We start from the raw sequence: 17136 nt of genomic DNA on the forward strand, positions 1-17136 counted from the left end.
TGTGGGCTGAAAAGGCTAAAGCGTGAACAGAAAAGACTAAGGTGTGAGGAGCAAAGACTACAGTGTCAGCAGAAAAGACTAAAGTGTGGGCTGAAAAGGCTAAAGTGTGAACAGAAAAGACTAAGGTGTGAGGAGCAAAGACGAAAGTGTGAGCAGGAAAGACTAAAGTGTGAGCAGACAAGACTAAGCTGTGAGCAAAAAAGACTACGTTCTGAGCAGAAAATACTTAATTGTTCACAGAAAAGACTACATTTTGAGCAGAAACCACTAAAGTGTGAGCAGAAAAGACTAAGGTGGGAACAGAAAAGATTAAGATGTGAAGAGAAAAGACTAAGGTTTGAGCAAAAAAGACTAAAGTGTGGGCAGAAGAGACTAAGATTTGAGCAGAAAATACTTAAGTGTGGGCTGAAAAGGCTAAAGCGTGAACAGAAAAGACTAAGGTCTGAGAAGCAAAGACTAAAGTGTGAGCAGAAAAGACGAAAGTGTGGGCAGAAAAGACTAAGGTGTGAACAGAAAAGACTAAGTTGTGAGCAGCAAAGACTAAAGTGTCAGCAGAAAAGACTAATGTGTGAGAAGAAAATACAAGTGTGGACCGAAAAGACTAAGGTGTGAGCAAAAAATACTAAGGTCTGAGCAGAAAATACTTAATTGTTAACAGAAAACACCAAAGTGTGAGCAGATAAGATTAAGGTGTGAGCAAAAAAAGACTATAGAGAGAGCAGCAAAGACTAAGTTGTGAACAGAAAAGAACGGAAGTGTTCGCTGAAAAGACGAAAGTGTGAGCAGAAAAGACTGAGATGTGATCAGAAAAAACTAAGGTGAGCAAAAAAGGTTAGGTGTTAGCAGAAAAGACAAAGGTGTGAGTAGAGAAGACTAAGGTGTGAACACAAAAGGTTCGGTGTGAGCAGAAAAGACTAAATTGTGAACTAGAAAGCGGCGAAGTCTTAGCTGAAAAGACTAAAGTGTGAGCAGAAAAGACTAGGATGGGAGCAGAAAAAAACAAATGTGAGCATCAAGACTAAAGTGTGGGCAGAAAAGACTAAGGTTTGAGCAGAAAAGACTTAAGTGTGGGCTGAAAAGACTAAAGTGCGAACAGAAAAGACTAAAGTGTCAGCAGAAAAGACTAACGTGTGAGCGGAAAAGACTAAAGTGTGAACAGAAACTAAGGTGTGAGCAAAAAAGACTATGGTCTGAGCAGAAAATACTTAATTGTTAACAGAAAACACTAAAGTGTGAGCAGATAAGACTAAAGTGTGAGCAAAAAAAGACTAAAGAGAGAGCAGCAAAGACTAAGTTGTGAGCTGAAAAGAAGGGAAGTGTTCGGGGTGAGCAGAAAAAACTAAGGTGTGAGCACAAAAGGATAGGTGTGAGCAGAAAAGACTAAAGCGTGAGCAGAAAAGAATAAAGTATGAACAGAAAATGCCGAAGTCTAAGCTGAAAAGACGAAAGTGTGGGCAGAAAAGACGAAAGTGTGGGCAGAAAAGACTACGGTGTGAGGAGCAAAGACTAAGTCGTGAGCAGAAAAGAAGGGAAGTGGCCGCTGAAAAGACGGAAGTGTGAGCAGCAAAGACTAAGATGTGATCAGAAAAAACTAAAGTGAGCAAAAAAGGTTAGGTTTGAGCAGAAAAGACAAAGGTGTGCGCCTTGATACCGAAGTACATGTCAAACTACTTCCTTAACGTAAATGACCGTCCTAACCACAACACCAGGGGGAGCTCCACAAACCACGTTAAACCCAGATTTCGATCTCACAAAGGTCTTAACTCATTCTCTTTCTATGCCACATCAATGTGGAATGCACTCCCAACAGGTGTAAAAGTAAGTGCATCTCTATATTCCTTCATAACCGCTCTAAAACAACACCTCTAGGCAACTTCAACACTTTACTAATACCCTCCTCCATTCACATCCCATCTCCCCGGATTATAAACAACTCAAATGTACTTCTAATGTATATACTTATTCTTATGCTATCTGAACTCACTATGTTCTCTGCTGGCTGTACATATCCTACTGTAAGACCTACACGGTTTCATTGTCCACATTTCTCTGTTGATGCAATTGTTGATGACTGAAGTTCTGATATCAACCAAAGCTCCTCATCCCACCCCCTGGATTGTAAATAATGTAAATAATTCAATGTACATACTATGATGATTAACTTGTGTGATGACTGTATTATGTTGATAGTATATATTTGTACCATGAATTGATTAACGTGGACCCTGACTTAAACAAGTTGAAAAACTTATTCGGGTGTTACCATTTAGTGGTCAATTGTACGGAATATGTACTGTACTGTGCAATCTACTAATAAAAGTATCAATCAATCAATCAAAGAGAAGACTAAGGTGTGAGCAGCAAAGACTAAGGTGTGAGCAGAAAAGACCGAGGTGAACAAAAAAGGTTGGGTGTGAGCAGAAAAGACAAAGATGTGAGCAGAGAAGACTAAGATGTGAGCAGAAAAGACTAAGGTGTGAGCAGAAAAGACTAAAGTGTGAGCAGAAAAGACTAAGGTGTGAGCAGAAAAGACTAAAGTGTGAGCAGAAAAGATTAAGGTGTGAGCAGAGAAGACTAAGGTGTGAGCAGAAAAGACTAAAGTGTGAGCAGAAAAGACTAAAGTGGGAGCAGAGAAGACTAAGGTGTGAGCAGAAAAGACTAAGGTGTGAGCAGAAAAGACTAAAGTGTGAGCAGAAAAGACTAAGGTGTGAGCAGAAAAGACTAAAGTGTGAGCAGAAAAGATTAAGGTGTGAGCAGAGAAGACTAAGGTGTGAGTAGAAAAGACTAAAGTGTGAGCAGAAAAGACTAAAGTGGGAGCAGAGAAGATTAAGGTGTGAGCAGAGAAGACTAAGGTGTGAGCAGAAAAGACTAAAGTGTGAGCAGAGAAGACTAAGGTGTGAGCAGAGAAGACTAAGGTGTGAGCAGAAAAGACTAAAGTGTGAGCAGAGAAGACTTAGGTGTGAGCAGAAAAGACTAAAGCTTGAGCAGAGAAGACTAAGGTGTGAGCAGAGAAGACTAAGGTGTGAGCAGAAAAGACTAAAGTGTGAGCAGAGAAGACTAAGGTGTGAGCAGAAAAGACTAAAGTGTGAGCAGAAAAGACTAAAGTGTGAGCAGAAAAGCGCTGGCTTCCCTCCTTTGTGCTTGTACCTTTGCTACCTACCCAAACCTCTCCAGGTGTGTCTGCAGGTGACCCTCTTACCGTTTGTGGCTTCCAGAGCCAGCTGTAGACCCAAGTTCCTTCCCGGGTTCAGGACCCAATGGTTGCTGGTGGCCGTCACGTCGAACACCAGCCAGCCCTCTTCTGTGGCCCAGATGACGCGGGAGTCCAGGAGGAACAGGTCGGCCTCTCTGGACACAAGCCAGGGGGGTGAGGCTTTGAAAGCCAAGGCAGCACATGCAGCAGACACACACCTGTACCTGTCAGTGTGCTCCTGCAACACCTGGTAGACACTGATTCGAAAGGTCTCGTTCTCCAAGCGCTCGTGGACAAAGTCTTTATAAATACGAAACTCAGCGGCTGTGACCGCCTCGCCCTCGGGAATCTGCGACACGTCGAATCGGAATTCTCGATGATGTCGCCGCACTGGCAGGAATTCTTTGTCACGCTCCACTGTCGCGATGGAGAAGAGGAGATAATCAATTAATAAAGTCACAATCAGAATCAAAAACAAGAGGAAAAGTTGATCAATTAATGAGGTCATATTCGGAATCAAATGTATTGAACCAAAATGTTTAACACGCAAGCAATTTGACTTGGTGGGCTCCTTGTTAAATGTAGGGAACAAAGAATAACAAAATATAAGACTATGAGACAATAGTCATTTGTCTTACATTTGTTGTCTTATGATTGTTGTCATACATCGTTGTCTATTGATTGTTGTCATACATTGTGTTGTATTATGTTTGTTGTCCTATGATTGTTGTCTTATGATTGTTGTCATACATCCTTGTCTATTGATTGTTGTCTTAATTTTGTAGTCTTATGATTGCTTTCCCATGATTGTTGTCTTATGATTGTTGTCATACATCGTTGTCTATTGATTGTTGTCATACATCGTTGTCTATTGATTGTTGTCATACATTGTGTTGTATTATGATTGTTGTCCTATGATTGTTGTCTTATGATCGTTGTCATACATCGTTGTCTATTGATTGTTGTCATACATTGTGTTGTATTATGATTGTTGTCCTATGATTGTTGTCTTATGATTATTGTCTTAATTTTGTAGTCTTATGATTGCTGTCCCATGATTGTTGTCTTATCATCGTTGTCATACATTGTCTTAATTGTGTTGTCTTATGATTGTTGTCCTTTGATTGTTGTCTTATGATTGTTGTAATACATTGTTGTCTGTTGATTGTTGTCATACATTGTTGTTTATTGATTGTTGTCATACATTGTGTTGTATTATGATTGTTGTCTATTGATTGTTGTCATACATTGTGTTGTATTATGATTGTTGTCCTATGATTGTTGTCTTATGATTGTTGTCTTAATTTTGTAGTCTTATGATTGCTGTCCCATGATTGCTGTCTTATGATTGTTGTCATACATTGTCTTAATTGTGTTGTCTTATTATTGTTGTCCTGTGATTGTTGTCTTACATTTGTTGTCTTATGATTGTTGTCATACATTGTTGTCTATTGATTGTTGTCTTATGATTGTTGTCATACATTGTTGTCTATTGATTGTTGTCTTAATTTTGTTGTCCTATGATTGTCTTACATTGTTGTCTTAATTTTGTTGTCTTATGATTGTTGTCCTATGATTGTTGTCTTATGATTGTTGTCATACATTTTTGACTAATGATTGTCGTCTTAATTCAGTTGTCTTATGATTGTTGTCTTAATTTTGTTGTCCTATGATTGTTGTCTTACATTTGTTGTCTTATGATTGCTGTCATACATTTTTGTCTATTAATTGTCTTAATTTAGTTGTCTTATGATTGTTGTCCTATGATTGTTGTCTTACATTTGTTGTCTTATGATTGTTGTTATACAGTGTTGTCTATTGATTGTTGTCTTAATTTTGTTGTCTTATGATTGTTGTCCTATGATTGTTGTCTTACATTTGTTGTCTTATGATTGTTGTCATACATTATTGTCTATTGATTGTTGTCTTAATTTTGTTGTCCTATGATTGTTGTCTTATGATTGTTGCCATTCATGTGTTGTCTTATGATTGTTGGCATACATTGTTGTCTATTGATTGTTGTCATACATTGTGTTGTATTATTATTGTTGTCCTATGATTGTTGTCTTAATTTTGTAGTCTTATGATTGCTGTCCCATGATTGTTGTATTATGATTGTTGTCATACATTGTCTTAATTTTGTTGTCTTATGATTGTTGTCCTGCGATTGTTGTCTTACATTTGTTGTCTTTTGATTGTTGTCATACATTGTTGTCTATTGATTGTTGTCTTTTGATTGTTGTCATACATTGTTGTCTATTGATTGGTGTCATACATTGTGTTGTATTATGATTGTTGTCTTATGATTGTTGTCTTACATCGTTGTCTATTGATTGTTGTCATACATTGTGTTGTATTATGATTGTTGTCCTATGATTGTTGTCTTATCATTGTTGTCTTAATTTTGTAGTCTTATGATTGCTGTCCCATGATTTTTGTCTTATGATTGTTGTCATACATTGTCTTAATTTTGTTGTCTTATGATTGTTTTCCTGTGATTTTTGTCTTACATATGATGTCTTATGATTGTTCTCATACATTGTTGTCTTTTGATTGTTGTCATACATTGTTGTCTATTGATTGTTGTCATACATTGTGTTGTATTATGATTGTTGTCCTATGATTGTTGTCTTATGATTGTTTTCTTATTGATAGATGTGTTGATTGTTGTCTTATAATAGTTTTCTTAACAATAAATGTCTTATGTATGTTGTCTTATGATTGCTTTCTTATTATCGCTGTCTTGATTTTTTCTGATGATTGTTGTCTTATGATTTTTATTTTGTGATTGTTGTCTTACTATTGTTGACTTATGATTGTTTTCTTAAATATGGTCTTTCTATAATTGTCTTATAATTGTTTTCTTAACCATAAATGTTTCATGAGTCTTGTCTTATTATTGCTGTCTTATGATTGTTTTCTTTAATGTGGTTGTTCTATGATTGTTGTCTTATCATTGTTTTCGTAACGACAGATGTCTTGTGATTGTTGTCTTATTATTGTTGTCTTATAATTGGTTTCTTAACGCTAAATGTTTCATGACTGTTGTCCTATGATTGCTGTCTTGATATTTTTCTTATGATTGTTGTTTTATGATCGTTATCTTGTGATTGTTTGATGGTTGTTGTCTAAAGATCGTTGTCTAATCATTGTTGTCTTATTAATTGTTTTGTTATGTTTGTTGCCTTATCGTTGTTGTGCGATTGTTTTCTTTAGATGGTTGTCTCATGATTAATGACTTCTCAAAGATGGCTGTCTTATGATGGGTTTCTTAAACTTGTTGTCTTATGATGATTCATTTCATAATTGTTGTCTTGTGACTGTTGGCTTGAAGATTATTGTCTTTTGATTGCTGTCTTCACAATTGTTGTCTTAAGATTGTTATCTTATATTTGTTGTCTTGTAATTGTTGTCTCACAATTGTTTTCTTATGATTGTTCTTTCTTTAAATTTTGTCTTATGGTGATGGTTGTTTTTTGATAGTTGCCTATGACTGTTGTTTTAAGATTGTTGTCTTATGAATGTCTTCTGATTGTTGTCCTATGATTTGTTTCTGAAATATGGTTGTCTTATGATTGCTATCTTTTTATTATTACCTTATGATTGTTTTCTTAAAGTTAGTTGTCTTGTGACTGTTGCCATATTATTGTTGTCCTCTGATTGTTTTCCTAAAAACGGTTGTCTTATTATTATTATGTTTTTTTATGATTGTTGTCTAAAGAGTAGTGTAAAATTACTGTTGTCTAGTCATTGTTGTCCAGTTAATTTTTTTCTTATGACTGTTGCCTTAAGATTGTTTTCTTATGATTTCTGTTTTATCATTGCTGTCCTATGATTGTTGTCTTTTGATTGTTGCCTATGACTGTTGTCTTAAGATTGTTGTCTTAGGAATGTCTTCTGATTGTTGTCTTTTGATTGTTATCCTAAGATTATTTTCTGAAATATGGTTGTCGTATGATTGCTATCTTTTTATCATTGCCCTATGATTGTTTTCTTAAAGTTAGTTGTCTTCTGACTGTTGCCTTATTGTTGTCTTATGATTGTTTCCCTAAATATGGTTGTCTGATTATTATCATGTTGTGACTGTTTTTTTATTATTGTTTTATAACGAGTAGTGTCAAATGACTGTAGTCTAGTCATTGTTGTCCTGTTAATTGTTTTCTTACGACTGTAGCCTTATGATTGTTTTCTTATTATCGCTGTTTTATCATTGCTGTCCTATGATTGTTGTCCTTTGATTGTTGCCTATGACTGTTGTCTTAAGATTGTTGTCTTATGAATGTCTTCCGATTGTTGTTTTCTGATTGTTGTCCTATGATTGTTTTCTGAAATATGGTTGTCTTATGATTGCTATCGTTTTATTATTGCCTTATAATTGTTTTCTTAAAGTTAGTTGCTTTATGACTGTTGCCTTTTTATTTTTGTCTTATGATTGTTTTTGTAAATGTGGTTGTCTTATTATTATTATGTTGTGATTGTTTTTCATGATCGTTGTCAAAAGAGTAGTGTCAAACGGCTGTAGTCTAGTCATTGTTGTCCTGTTAATTGTGTTATTACGATTGTTGCCTTATAATTGTTTTCTTATGATCGTTGTTTTATCATTGCTGTCCTATGATTGTTGTTTAGCGATTGTTGTGTAATCAATGTTGTGTTCATGAGGAAGTAGAAGCAGACATGTGTTAAGCAGCATGATAGAGATGCAAGCACATTGTGACAAGTTTACGAGCGTCTCTCTTTTTTCCCCGCCCTGAGGCCCAGAGAGTCATGCAGTCTGCCCTCATCTGTTTCTCATGAGCAGGGAATCCATGTTTGGAGAACCAATCTTCTCCACAACACAACTTTCCAAAAAGCTGAAGACATGACCAAACAACGCTTCCCGCCACGCTCCTCTTAAATCTCAGCAGGACGTCAAGGACCATCATCTCGCTTCATGTCCCCCCGCACACTCCTGACACACGTACACGCGTACACACACACACACACACACACACACACACACACACGTGCACACACACACATACATACACACACAGGCACACTGACAGACACATGCACACACGCAAACACACACACTTTAAAAAGATGTTCCCAAACTTGAGGTTTCTCATTTTTGTGCAGTAAATAAGTCAAGTGTTGTTGTTAGCGACATCACAGGTGGACAGCAGCTTGAGAAAAATAAACAGATGTTCTAACTTCTCCAGTAACTTGTTTTAACAGAAGTTTAAAGGAGGACAAGGCAATCTCTCTTCAGTTCAAAGACTTCAATTAATAGGGCATGTCCTAATGGACCTTTGTTTTGTTCTGTTTGCATCAGTCGGTGACGTCTCGGATCTCTTGGTTGCTGAGTCTTTATTTGTTACGGATTCTTAATGTGTTACTGATTATTGCTCTTTAACTGATTCTTAGTTTGTTCCTGATTATTGATTTGTTACTGATTATTAAAATGTTACTGATTCTTGAATTATTACTGATAATTTATTTTTTATTGATTATTGATATGTTACTGATTATTGATTTTTTTACTGGTTTTTGATGTTACTGATTAATAATTCGTTACTGATTATTGATTTGTTACTGATTAATTATGTTACTGATTATTGATTTGTTATTGATATTTGAATTGCTACTGATTATCGATTTGATACTGATTATTAATTTGTTACTGACTATTGATATGTAACTGATTCCTGATTTGTTACTGTTTCCTGATTTGTTATTGATTCTTGATTTGTTACTGATTATTGATTTGTTACTGATTATTGATATGTTGCTGATTATTAAGTTGCTATTGATTATTGACATATTACTGAGCGTTATAGCTCGGTTGGTAGAGCGGCCGTGCCAGCAACTTGAGGGTTGCAGGTTCGAACCCCCCTCCGCCATCCTAGTCCCTGCCGTTGTGTCCTTGGGCAAGACACTTTACCCCCCTGCTCGCAGTGCCACCCACACTGGTTTAAATGTAAAAATTAGATATTGGGTTTCACTATCTAAAGCGCTTTGAGTCACTAGAGAAAAAAGCGCTATATAAATATAATTCACTTCATATTTGTTACTATTTCTTGACGTGTTAAATAATATTGATTTGTGACCGATTCTTAATTTGTTACTGATTATTTGTTACTGCATATTAATTTGTGACTGATTCTTGATTTATTACTGAATATTGATTTGTTACTGATTATTGATTTGTTACTGGTTATTGATTTGTCACTGATTCTTGATTTGTTATTGATTCTTGATTTGTTACTGATTATTGATTTGTTAGTCATTATTAATTTGTTACTGTATATTGATCCTTTATTCATTCTTGATTTGTTTCAGATTATTGATCCTGTAACTGGATATTGATTTGTTATTGATTCTTCATGTGTTACTGATTTTTGATGTGTTACTGATTCTGGATTTGCCACTGATTCTTGATGTGTTACTAATTCTTGATTTGTTACTGATCACGGATTTGTTACGAATTTTTGATGTGTTACTGATTCTGGATGTCTTAGTAATTATTGATGTGTTACTGATTATTGATTTGTTACTGATTATCAATTTGTTACTGATTATTGATGTGTAACTGAATATTAATTTGTTACTGATTATTGAATTGTTACTGATTATTAATTTGTAACTGAATATTGATTTGTTAATGATTCTTGATTTGTCAACGATTCTTTATTTGTTACTGATTTTTGATTTGTTATTGATAATTGATTTGTTACTGATTATTGATTTGTAACTGAATATTTATGTGTTATTGATTATAGATTTGTTACTGATTCTTTATTTTTAATTGATGCTTGATTTGTTACTGATTCTTGAATTGTTATTGATTATTGATTTGTTACTGATTTTGGATTTCTTACTGATTCTTGATTTGTTACTGATTATTGATTTGTAACTGGATATTGATGTGGTTCTGATTTTTGATGCGTTACTTATTCTTGATGTGTTACTGAGTCTTGATTTTTCTCTGATTCTTGATTTGTTACTGATTTTGGATTTCTTACTGATTCTTGATTTGTTACTGATTATTGATTTGTAACTGGATATTGATGTGTTATATTGATTTGTAACTGGATATTGATGTGTTACGGATTTTTGATGTGTTACTCACTCTTGATTTGTTACTGATTATTGATTTGTTACTAATTATTGATTTGTAACTTATTCTTGTTTTTTTTATTCTTGATGTGTTACTGGTTCTCGATTTGTTCTTGATTCTTGATTTGGTACTGATTATTGATTTGTTATTAATTATTGATTTGTTACTGATTATTGATATTTTACTGATTCTTGATTTGTTACTGAATATTGATTTGTTACTATTGTTGTTTCGTTAGTGATTATTGATTTCTCACTGATTCCTGATTTGTTACTGATTATTGATATGTAACTGAATATTGATTTGTTATTAATCATTGATTTGTCACTGATTCTTGATTCATTACTGATTATTGATTTGTTACTTATAATTGATTTGATGTATTGGATATTTACATAAAAGAATTGTCAAGTGTAAAACAAGCAGTGATTATGAAATATATTTGATATTTACATAAAAATATGTTCAAGTGTAAAACAAAAAGTAATTATGAAATATATTAGATATTGACATAACAGAATGTGTAGAACAATTGCAGAGAAGGTCTGCAACTTGTGGCCCAAAGATCAGACAATGAGGAATACTTATATAATTACGACTATCATAATTGACGATTTCAAACATTACAGTAATTTCACAATGAGTTCTGAGTTTGTGCTTTTGCTGTCATCGAGTGTGTGAATTGTAAGATTGCCTACTAAAAAAGGAATACAACAGAAAATGTTTTACAGTTTTTCTTTAAATAAAAATACTTCCAAATGTTATAAGAATAATACTTCAAAATACTTCACAAATAAAATATTTCAGCATTTTTCAACAATATTTCATGGAGAAGAATATTTTAGAATAGTTCTAGAATAAAAATAATAAAGTAAAGTAATTCTTCAAATGCAAGTTAGTGGAATGTATTTTAATCCATCAGTTAATAATCGTCCTTCTAATCAAATCGTCTGTTGAGGGAAAATAAATGTGTTATTTTTGTAAATGTTTCTCATGAATATTCAACATTGAAATATTTTCATGATGAGTTTGGATCACTACGACGCCTTTAGCCCCTCCCCCTGCGCTGTAACGTTTCTCCCACACCTCAGCGACGGCTGACACATGTGACCACTCACATTAGCTAAAGTGTCTGCTCAGCATTATCACACCTGCACTCGCACCTTCAACGCTTCCGCTGCACTGCGGGGGCTCACACTCAGCGTCTTAATCCCCACTCCCACGCTCCGTCGTCACATGCACAACATGGCCATTATGGTAACAATCTACAAACCCCGTTTCCGTATGAGTTGGGAAATTGTGTTGGATGTAAATATAAACGGAATACAATGATTTTCAAATCCTTTTCAACCCATATTCAATTGAATGCACCACAAAGACAAGAAATTTGATGTTCAAAATCATAAACTTAAATATTTTTTTTGCAAATAATAATTAACTTAGAATTTCATGGCTGCAACACGTGCCAAAGTAGTTGGGAAAGGGCATGTTCACCACTGTGTTTAATCACCTTTTCTTTTAACAACACTCAATAAACCTTTGGGAACTGAGGAGACACATTTCTGAAGCTTTTCAGGTGGAATTCTTTCCCATTTTATGTAGAGCTTAAGTTGTTCAACAGTCCGGGGTCTCCGTTGTGGTATTTTAGGCTTCATAATGAGCCACACATTTTCAATGGGAAATAGGTCTGGACTACAGGCAGGCCAGTCTAGTACCCGCACTCTTTTACTATAAAGCCACGCTGTTGTAACACGTGCCTTGGCATTGTCTTGCTGAAATAAGCAGGGGCGTCCATGATAATGTTGCCTGGATGACAACATATGTTGCTCCAAAACCTGTATGTACCTTTCAGCATTAATGGTGCCTTCACAGATGTGTAAGTTACCCATGCCTTGGGCGCTAATACACCCCATAACATCACAGATGCTGCCTTTTCAACTTTGCACCTACAACAGTCCTGATGGTTCTTTTCCCCTTTGGTCCGGATGACACGACGTTCATTGTTTCCAAAAAAACAATTAGAAATGCGGACTTGTCAGACCACAGAACACTTTTCCACTTTGCATCAGTCCATGTTAGCTGAGCTTAGGCCCAGAGAAGCCGGCACCGTTTCTGGGTGTCGTTGATAAATGGCTTTGGCTTTGCATAGTAGTTTTAACTTGCACTTACAGATGTAGCGACAAACTGTAGTTACTGACAGTGGTTTTCTGAAGTGTTCCTGTGCCAATGTGGTGATATCCTTTACACACTGAAGTCGCTTTTTGATGCCTGAGGGAATGAAAGTCCGTTATATCATCGCTTATGTTCAGTGATTTCTCCAGATTCTCTGAAACTTTTGATGGTATTACGGACCGTAGATGGTGAAATTCCTAAAATTTGCAATAGATTGTTGAGAAACGTTGTTCTTAAACTGTTTGACAATTTACTCACACATTTGTTCACAAAGTGGTGACCTTCGCCACGTCCTTGTTTGTGAATGACTGAGCATTTCACTCAAGCTGTTTTTATACCCAATCATGGCACCCACCTGTTCCCAATTAGCCTGCATACCTATAGGATGTTCCAAATAAGTGTTTGATGAGCATTCCTCAACTTTATCAGTATTTATTGCCACCTTTCCCAACGTCTTTGTCACAAGTTACTGGCATCAAATTCTAAAGTTAATGATTATTTGCAAAAAAAAAAAGTTTATCAGTTTGAACATCAAATATGTTGTCTTTGTAGCATATTTAACTGAATATGGGTTGAAAATGATTTGCAAATCATTGTATTCCGTTTACATTTACATCTAACACAATTTCCCAATTCACATGGAAACGGGGTTTGTATTATTGTTCCAATGTCAAAAGTACTTGTTACTATTTACTACTTATACTACCTCGTAGTAGTAGTAAGAACACATCAAATTCACTACTTCTATTAACAGTAGAAGTAGTGAATACCCATGTGTTTACATATATTTACTACTTCTACTGAGTAGTAGTAGTACTAGGTAGTAGAAGTAGTAAGTACCCATGTGTTTACATTTACTTACTACTTCTACTGTGAAGTAGAAGTAGTAAATAACCATGTGTTTACATGTACTTACTACTTCTACTCAGTAGTAGAAGTAGTAAGTAACCATGTGTTTACATTTACGTACTACTTCTACTAGATTAGGGAATTAGTAAATACCCATGTGTTTACATTTACTTACTACTTGTACTGTGTAGTAGAAGTAGTAAGTACCCATGTGTTTACATTTACTTACTACTTCTACTGTGAAGTAGAAGTAGTAAATACCCATGTGTTTATATTTACTTACTACTTCTACTCAGTAGTAGAAGTAGTAAGTAACCATGTGTTTACATTTACGTACTACTTCTACTAGATTAGGGAATTAGTAAATACCCATGTGTTTACATTTACTTACTACTTCTACTGCATAGTAGAAGTAGTAAGTACGCATGTGTTTACATTTACTTACTACTTTTACTAGGTAGTAGCAGTAGTAAATACCAGTTGTTTACATTTTAATTACTACTCCTACTAAGTAGTAGAAGTAGTAAGTACGCATGTGTCTACATTTACGTACTGCTTCTACTACATAGTATGAGTAGTAAAAACCCATGTGTTTACATTTATTTACTACTTCTGCTCGGTAGTAGAAATCGTAAGTGCCCATGTGTTTACATTTACGTACTACATCTACAAGGTTAGGGAATTAGTAAATACCCATGTGTTTACATTTACTTCCTACTTCTACTCGGTAATAGAGGTAGTAAATACCCATGTGTTTACATGTACATTTACTTACCACTTCTACTAGGTAGTAGAAGTAGTATTTATTATTGTTTACAACTAGTAAGCACAAAGTAGCAGAAGTAGTAAGTACCCATGTGTTTTCATTCATGCACTCCTTCTACTAGGTAGTAGAAGTAGTATATACCCATGTGTTTACATTCCCTTACTACTTCTACTAGGTAGTAGGAATATTAAGTATCTGTTTGTTAACATTTATTAACTACTTCTACTAGGTAGTAGAAGTAGTAAATACCCATGTGTTTCCATTTACGTACTACTTCTATTTGGTAGTAGAGGTAGTAAATACCCATGTGTTTACATTTACTTACTACTTCTAATAGGTAGTAGAAATAGTAAGTACCCATGTGTTTACATTTACTTACTACTCCTACTAGGTAATAGAAATAGTAAGTACCCATTTGTTTACATTTACTTACTACTTCTACTTTGTAGTAAAAGTAGTAAATACCCATGTGTTTACATTTACTTACTACTTATACTAGGTAGTAAACGTAGTAAGTACGCATGTGTTTACATTTACTTACTACTTCTACTCTACAGTATAGGTAGTAAATACCCATTTGTTTACATTTACTTACTATTTCTACTAGGTAGTAGACGTAGTAAGTACCCATGTGTTTACATTTACTTACTACTTCTAATAGGTAGTAGAAATAGTAAGTACCCGTGTGTTTACATTTACTTACTTCTTCTACTAGGTAGTAGAAATAGTACGTAACCATGTGTTCACATTTACTTACTACTTCTACTAGGTAGTGGACGTAGTAAGTACCCATGTGTTTACATTTACTTACTACTTCTACTAAATAGTTGAAGGGATACAGCAACGATACTACCGTGCTATCACCACGATATCACAGCAATATCACAGGGGTAACACAGCGTTGAAACAGCAATATCACAGCGATATTGCACATGTTCCAGTTAGCATGGAAGTGGAGCTGTGACTTCGTCCTGGCGCCGTGAGGGACTTTGACACACTGGCACCGGTCCAAGAGACCAACCCAGATGAATGAAAGGAACATGTCCTCCGTCTTGCCGCTGACAGTCAGAGCTCACACGAGTTTGAAGTTCTGCAGAGAGAACATTTTACTGCACAAGTGTGAGCCGCAGGACAGCAGTGGAACCCGAATGAAGCCAACATTCCTGTCCATCATCAAAGCACAGCCAGAACACACACGGCCTCCTGCATCTTGACAACATGGCGGAGCTGCTACCTTCTACCAGATGTTCTCCTGGCCTCAAGCAGGTGAGTCTCACACGTCCAGATGGCAGCAAAGCAGACCTTTCCTGGAAGCTGCAAGTTCAACATTCCTCCTCTTTTCTTTCTTCACCAGCCCACTCTTTATATCTACACTATATTGCCAAAAGTATTTGGCCACCTGCCTTGACTCACATATGAACTTGGAGTGCCACCCCATTCCTAACCCATAGGGTTCAATATGATGCAGGTCCACCTTTTGCAGCTATTACAGCTTCAACTCTTCTGGGAAAGCTGTCCACAAGGTTGCGGAGTGTGTTTATGGATCTTAGTCTCCATTCTAATTCATTCTAAAGGTGTTCTATTGGGTTCAGGTCAGGACTCTGTGCAGGCCAGTCAAGTTCATCCACAACAGATTCTGTCATTCATGTATTTATAGACCAGGGGTGTCCAAAGTGCGGCCCTGGGGCCATTTGCGGTCCAGAGGTCATTTTTTAACGGCCCCACGGCACATTTAACAAAACTATGGAAAAAAATTAAAAACATAAAAAGTGGTATAAAAGAGCAAACAGGTGAAAAGTAACAAGAACATGTTGCAATGTTTACTCTAATAACACAAAGCTGCCATGCAGGGTGTTTCTTTATTTAAAAAAAAAATAGTGAATCACAATCAATTGTGAATTATTGACCAATTCAAGGCTCCAATTATGTCACATTAAATATTCCACTTGGAGATATTTTTGGGGGCAAATTTTGGATATTTTGTGTTTGCCATATAAAAAACAGAGCTGTTTTTTTTAAAGAATGGCCTAAAACGAACAAACAAAAAACATAAACAAAAAAAAACCTATAATTGATGGATAGATCTAGTAACTTTTTTTGTGAACAGCTTTTAGCAACAAATCTAGCATTTTTTTGTGAACTCTAGCGACAGATGTAGCATTTATTTGTGTAAACAGCTACTAGCGACAAATCCAACGACTTCTTTCTAAACAGCTACTAGCAACAGATCTACTGACTTTTTGTAAACAGCTACTAGCGACAAATCTAGCATTTTTTTGTGAACAGCTACCAGCAACAGATCTAGTAACTTTTTTGTGAACATCTTTTAGCAACAAATCTAGCATTTTTTTTGTGAACTCTAGCGACAGATCTAGCATTTATTTGTGTAAACAGCTACTAGCGACAAATCCAACGACTTCTTTCCAAACAGCTACTAGCAACAGATCTACCGACTTTTTGTAAACAGCTACTAGCGACAAATCTAGCATTTTTTGTGAACAGCGACTAGCAACAGATCTAGTAACTTTTTTTGTGAACATCTTTTAGCAACAAATCTAGCATTTTTTTTATGAACTCTAGCGACAGATCTAGCATTTATTTGTGTAAACAGCTACTAGTGACAAATCCAACGACTTCTTTCTGAACAGCTACTAACAACAGATCTACCAACTTTTTTGTAAACAGCTACTAGCGACAAATGTAGCATTTTTTTTGTGAACAGCTACTATAGCGACAGATCTAGAAACTTTTTTAATAAACTGCAATGAGCGACAAATCTAGCATATTTTTTAGTAAAGAGCTACTAGCGACAAATCTAGCTTTTTTTTGTGAACAGCTACTAGCGACAGATCTAGAAACTTTTTCAATAAACTACAAGCGATAAATCTAGAATATTTTTTTGTAAAGAGCTACTAGCGACAGATCTAGTAACTTTTTTTGTGAAAAGCTACAAGCGACGGATCCAGCAACTTTTTTGTGAACAGCTACTAGTGACAGATCTAGCATTTATTTGTGTAAACAGCTACTAGCGACAAATCCAACGACTTCTTTCTGAAC

General features: G+C 35.5%; 1 protein-coding gene across 2 annotated transcripts in view; it reads right to left on the minus strand.

Moving 5' to 3' along the window:
- The window catches only part of LOC133554311 (bone morphogenetic protein 7-like), a 55516-nt gene that overhangs the window by 17644 nt on the left and 20736 nt on the right, over positions 1 to 17136 (minus strand). Inside the window, exons 2-3 of one of the 2 annotated variants that reach the window (XM_061902892.1) lie at positions 3418 to 3610; positions 3200 to 3348 (exon numbers count right to left, since the gene is read on the minus strand). In XM_061902892.1, coding sequence (XP_061758876.1) covers positions 3200 to 3348; positions 3418 to 3610 — 342 coding nt within the window. Of the gene's footprint in view, positions 1 to 3199; positions 3349 to 3411; positions 3611 to 17136 lie in introns of both variants that reach the window. The other variant, XM_061902891.1, reaches the window with a different exon arrangement.

Source organism: Nerophis ophidion, linkage group LG06 (genome assembly GCF_033978795.1).
Source record: "Nerophis ophidion isolate RoL-2023_Sa linkage group LG06, RoL_Noph_v1.0, whole genome shotgun sequence".
NCBI lineage: Eukaryota > Metazoa > Chordata > Actinopteri > Syngnathiformes > Syngnathidae > Nerophis > Nerophis ophidion.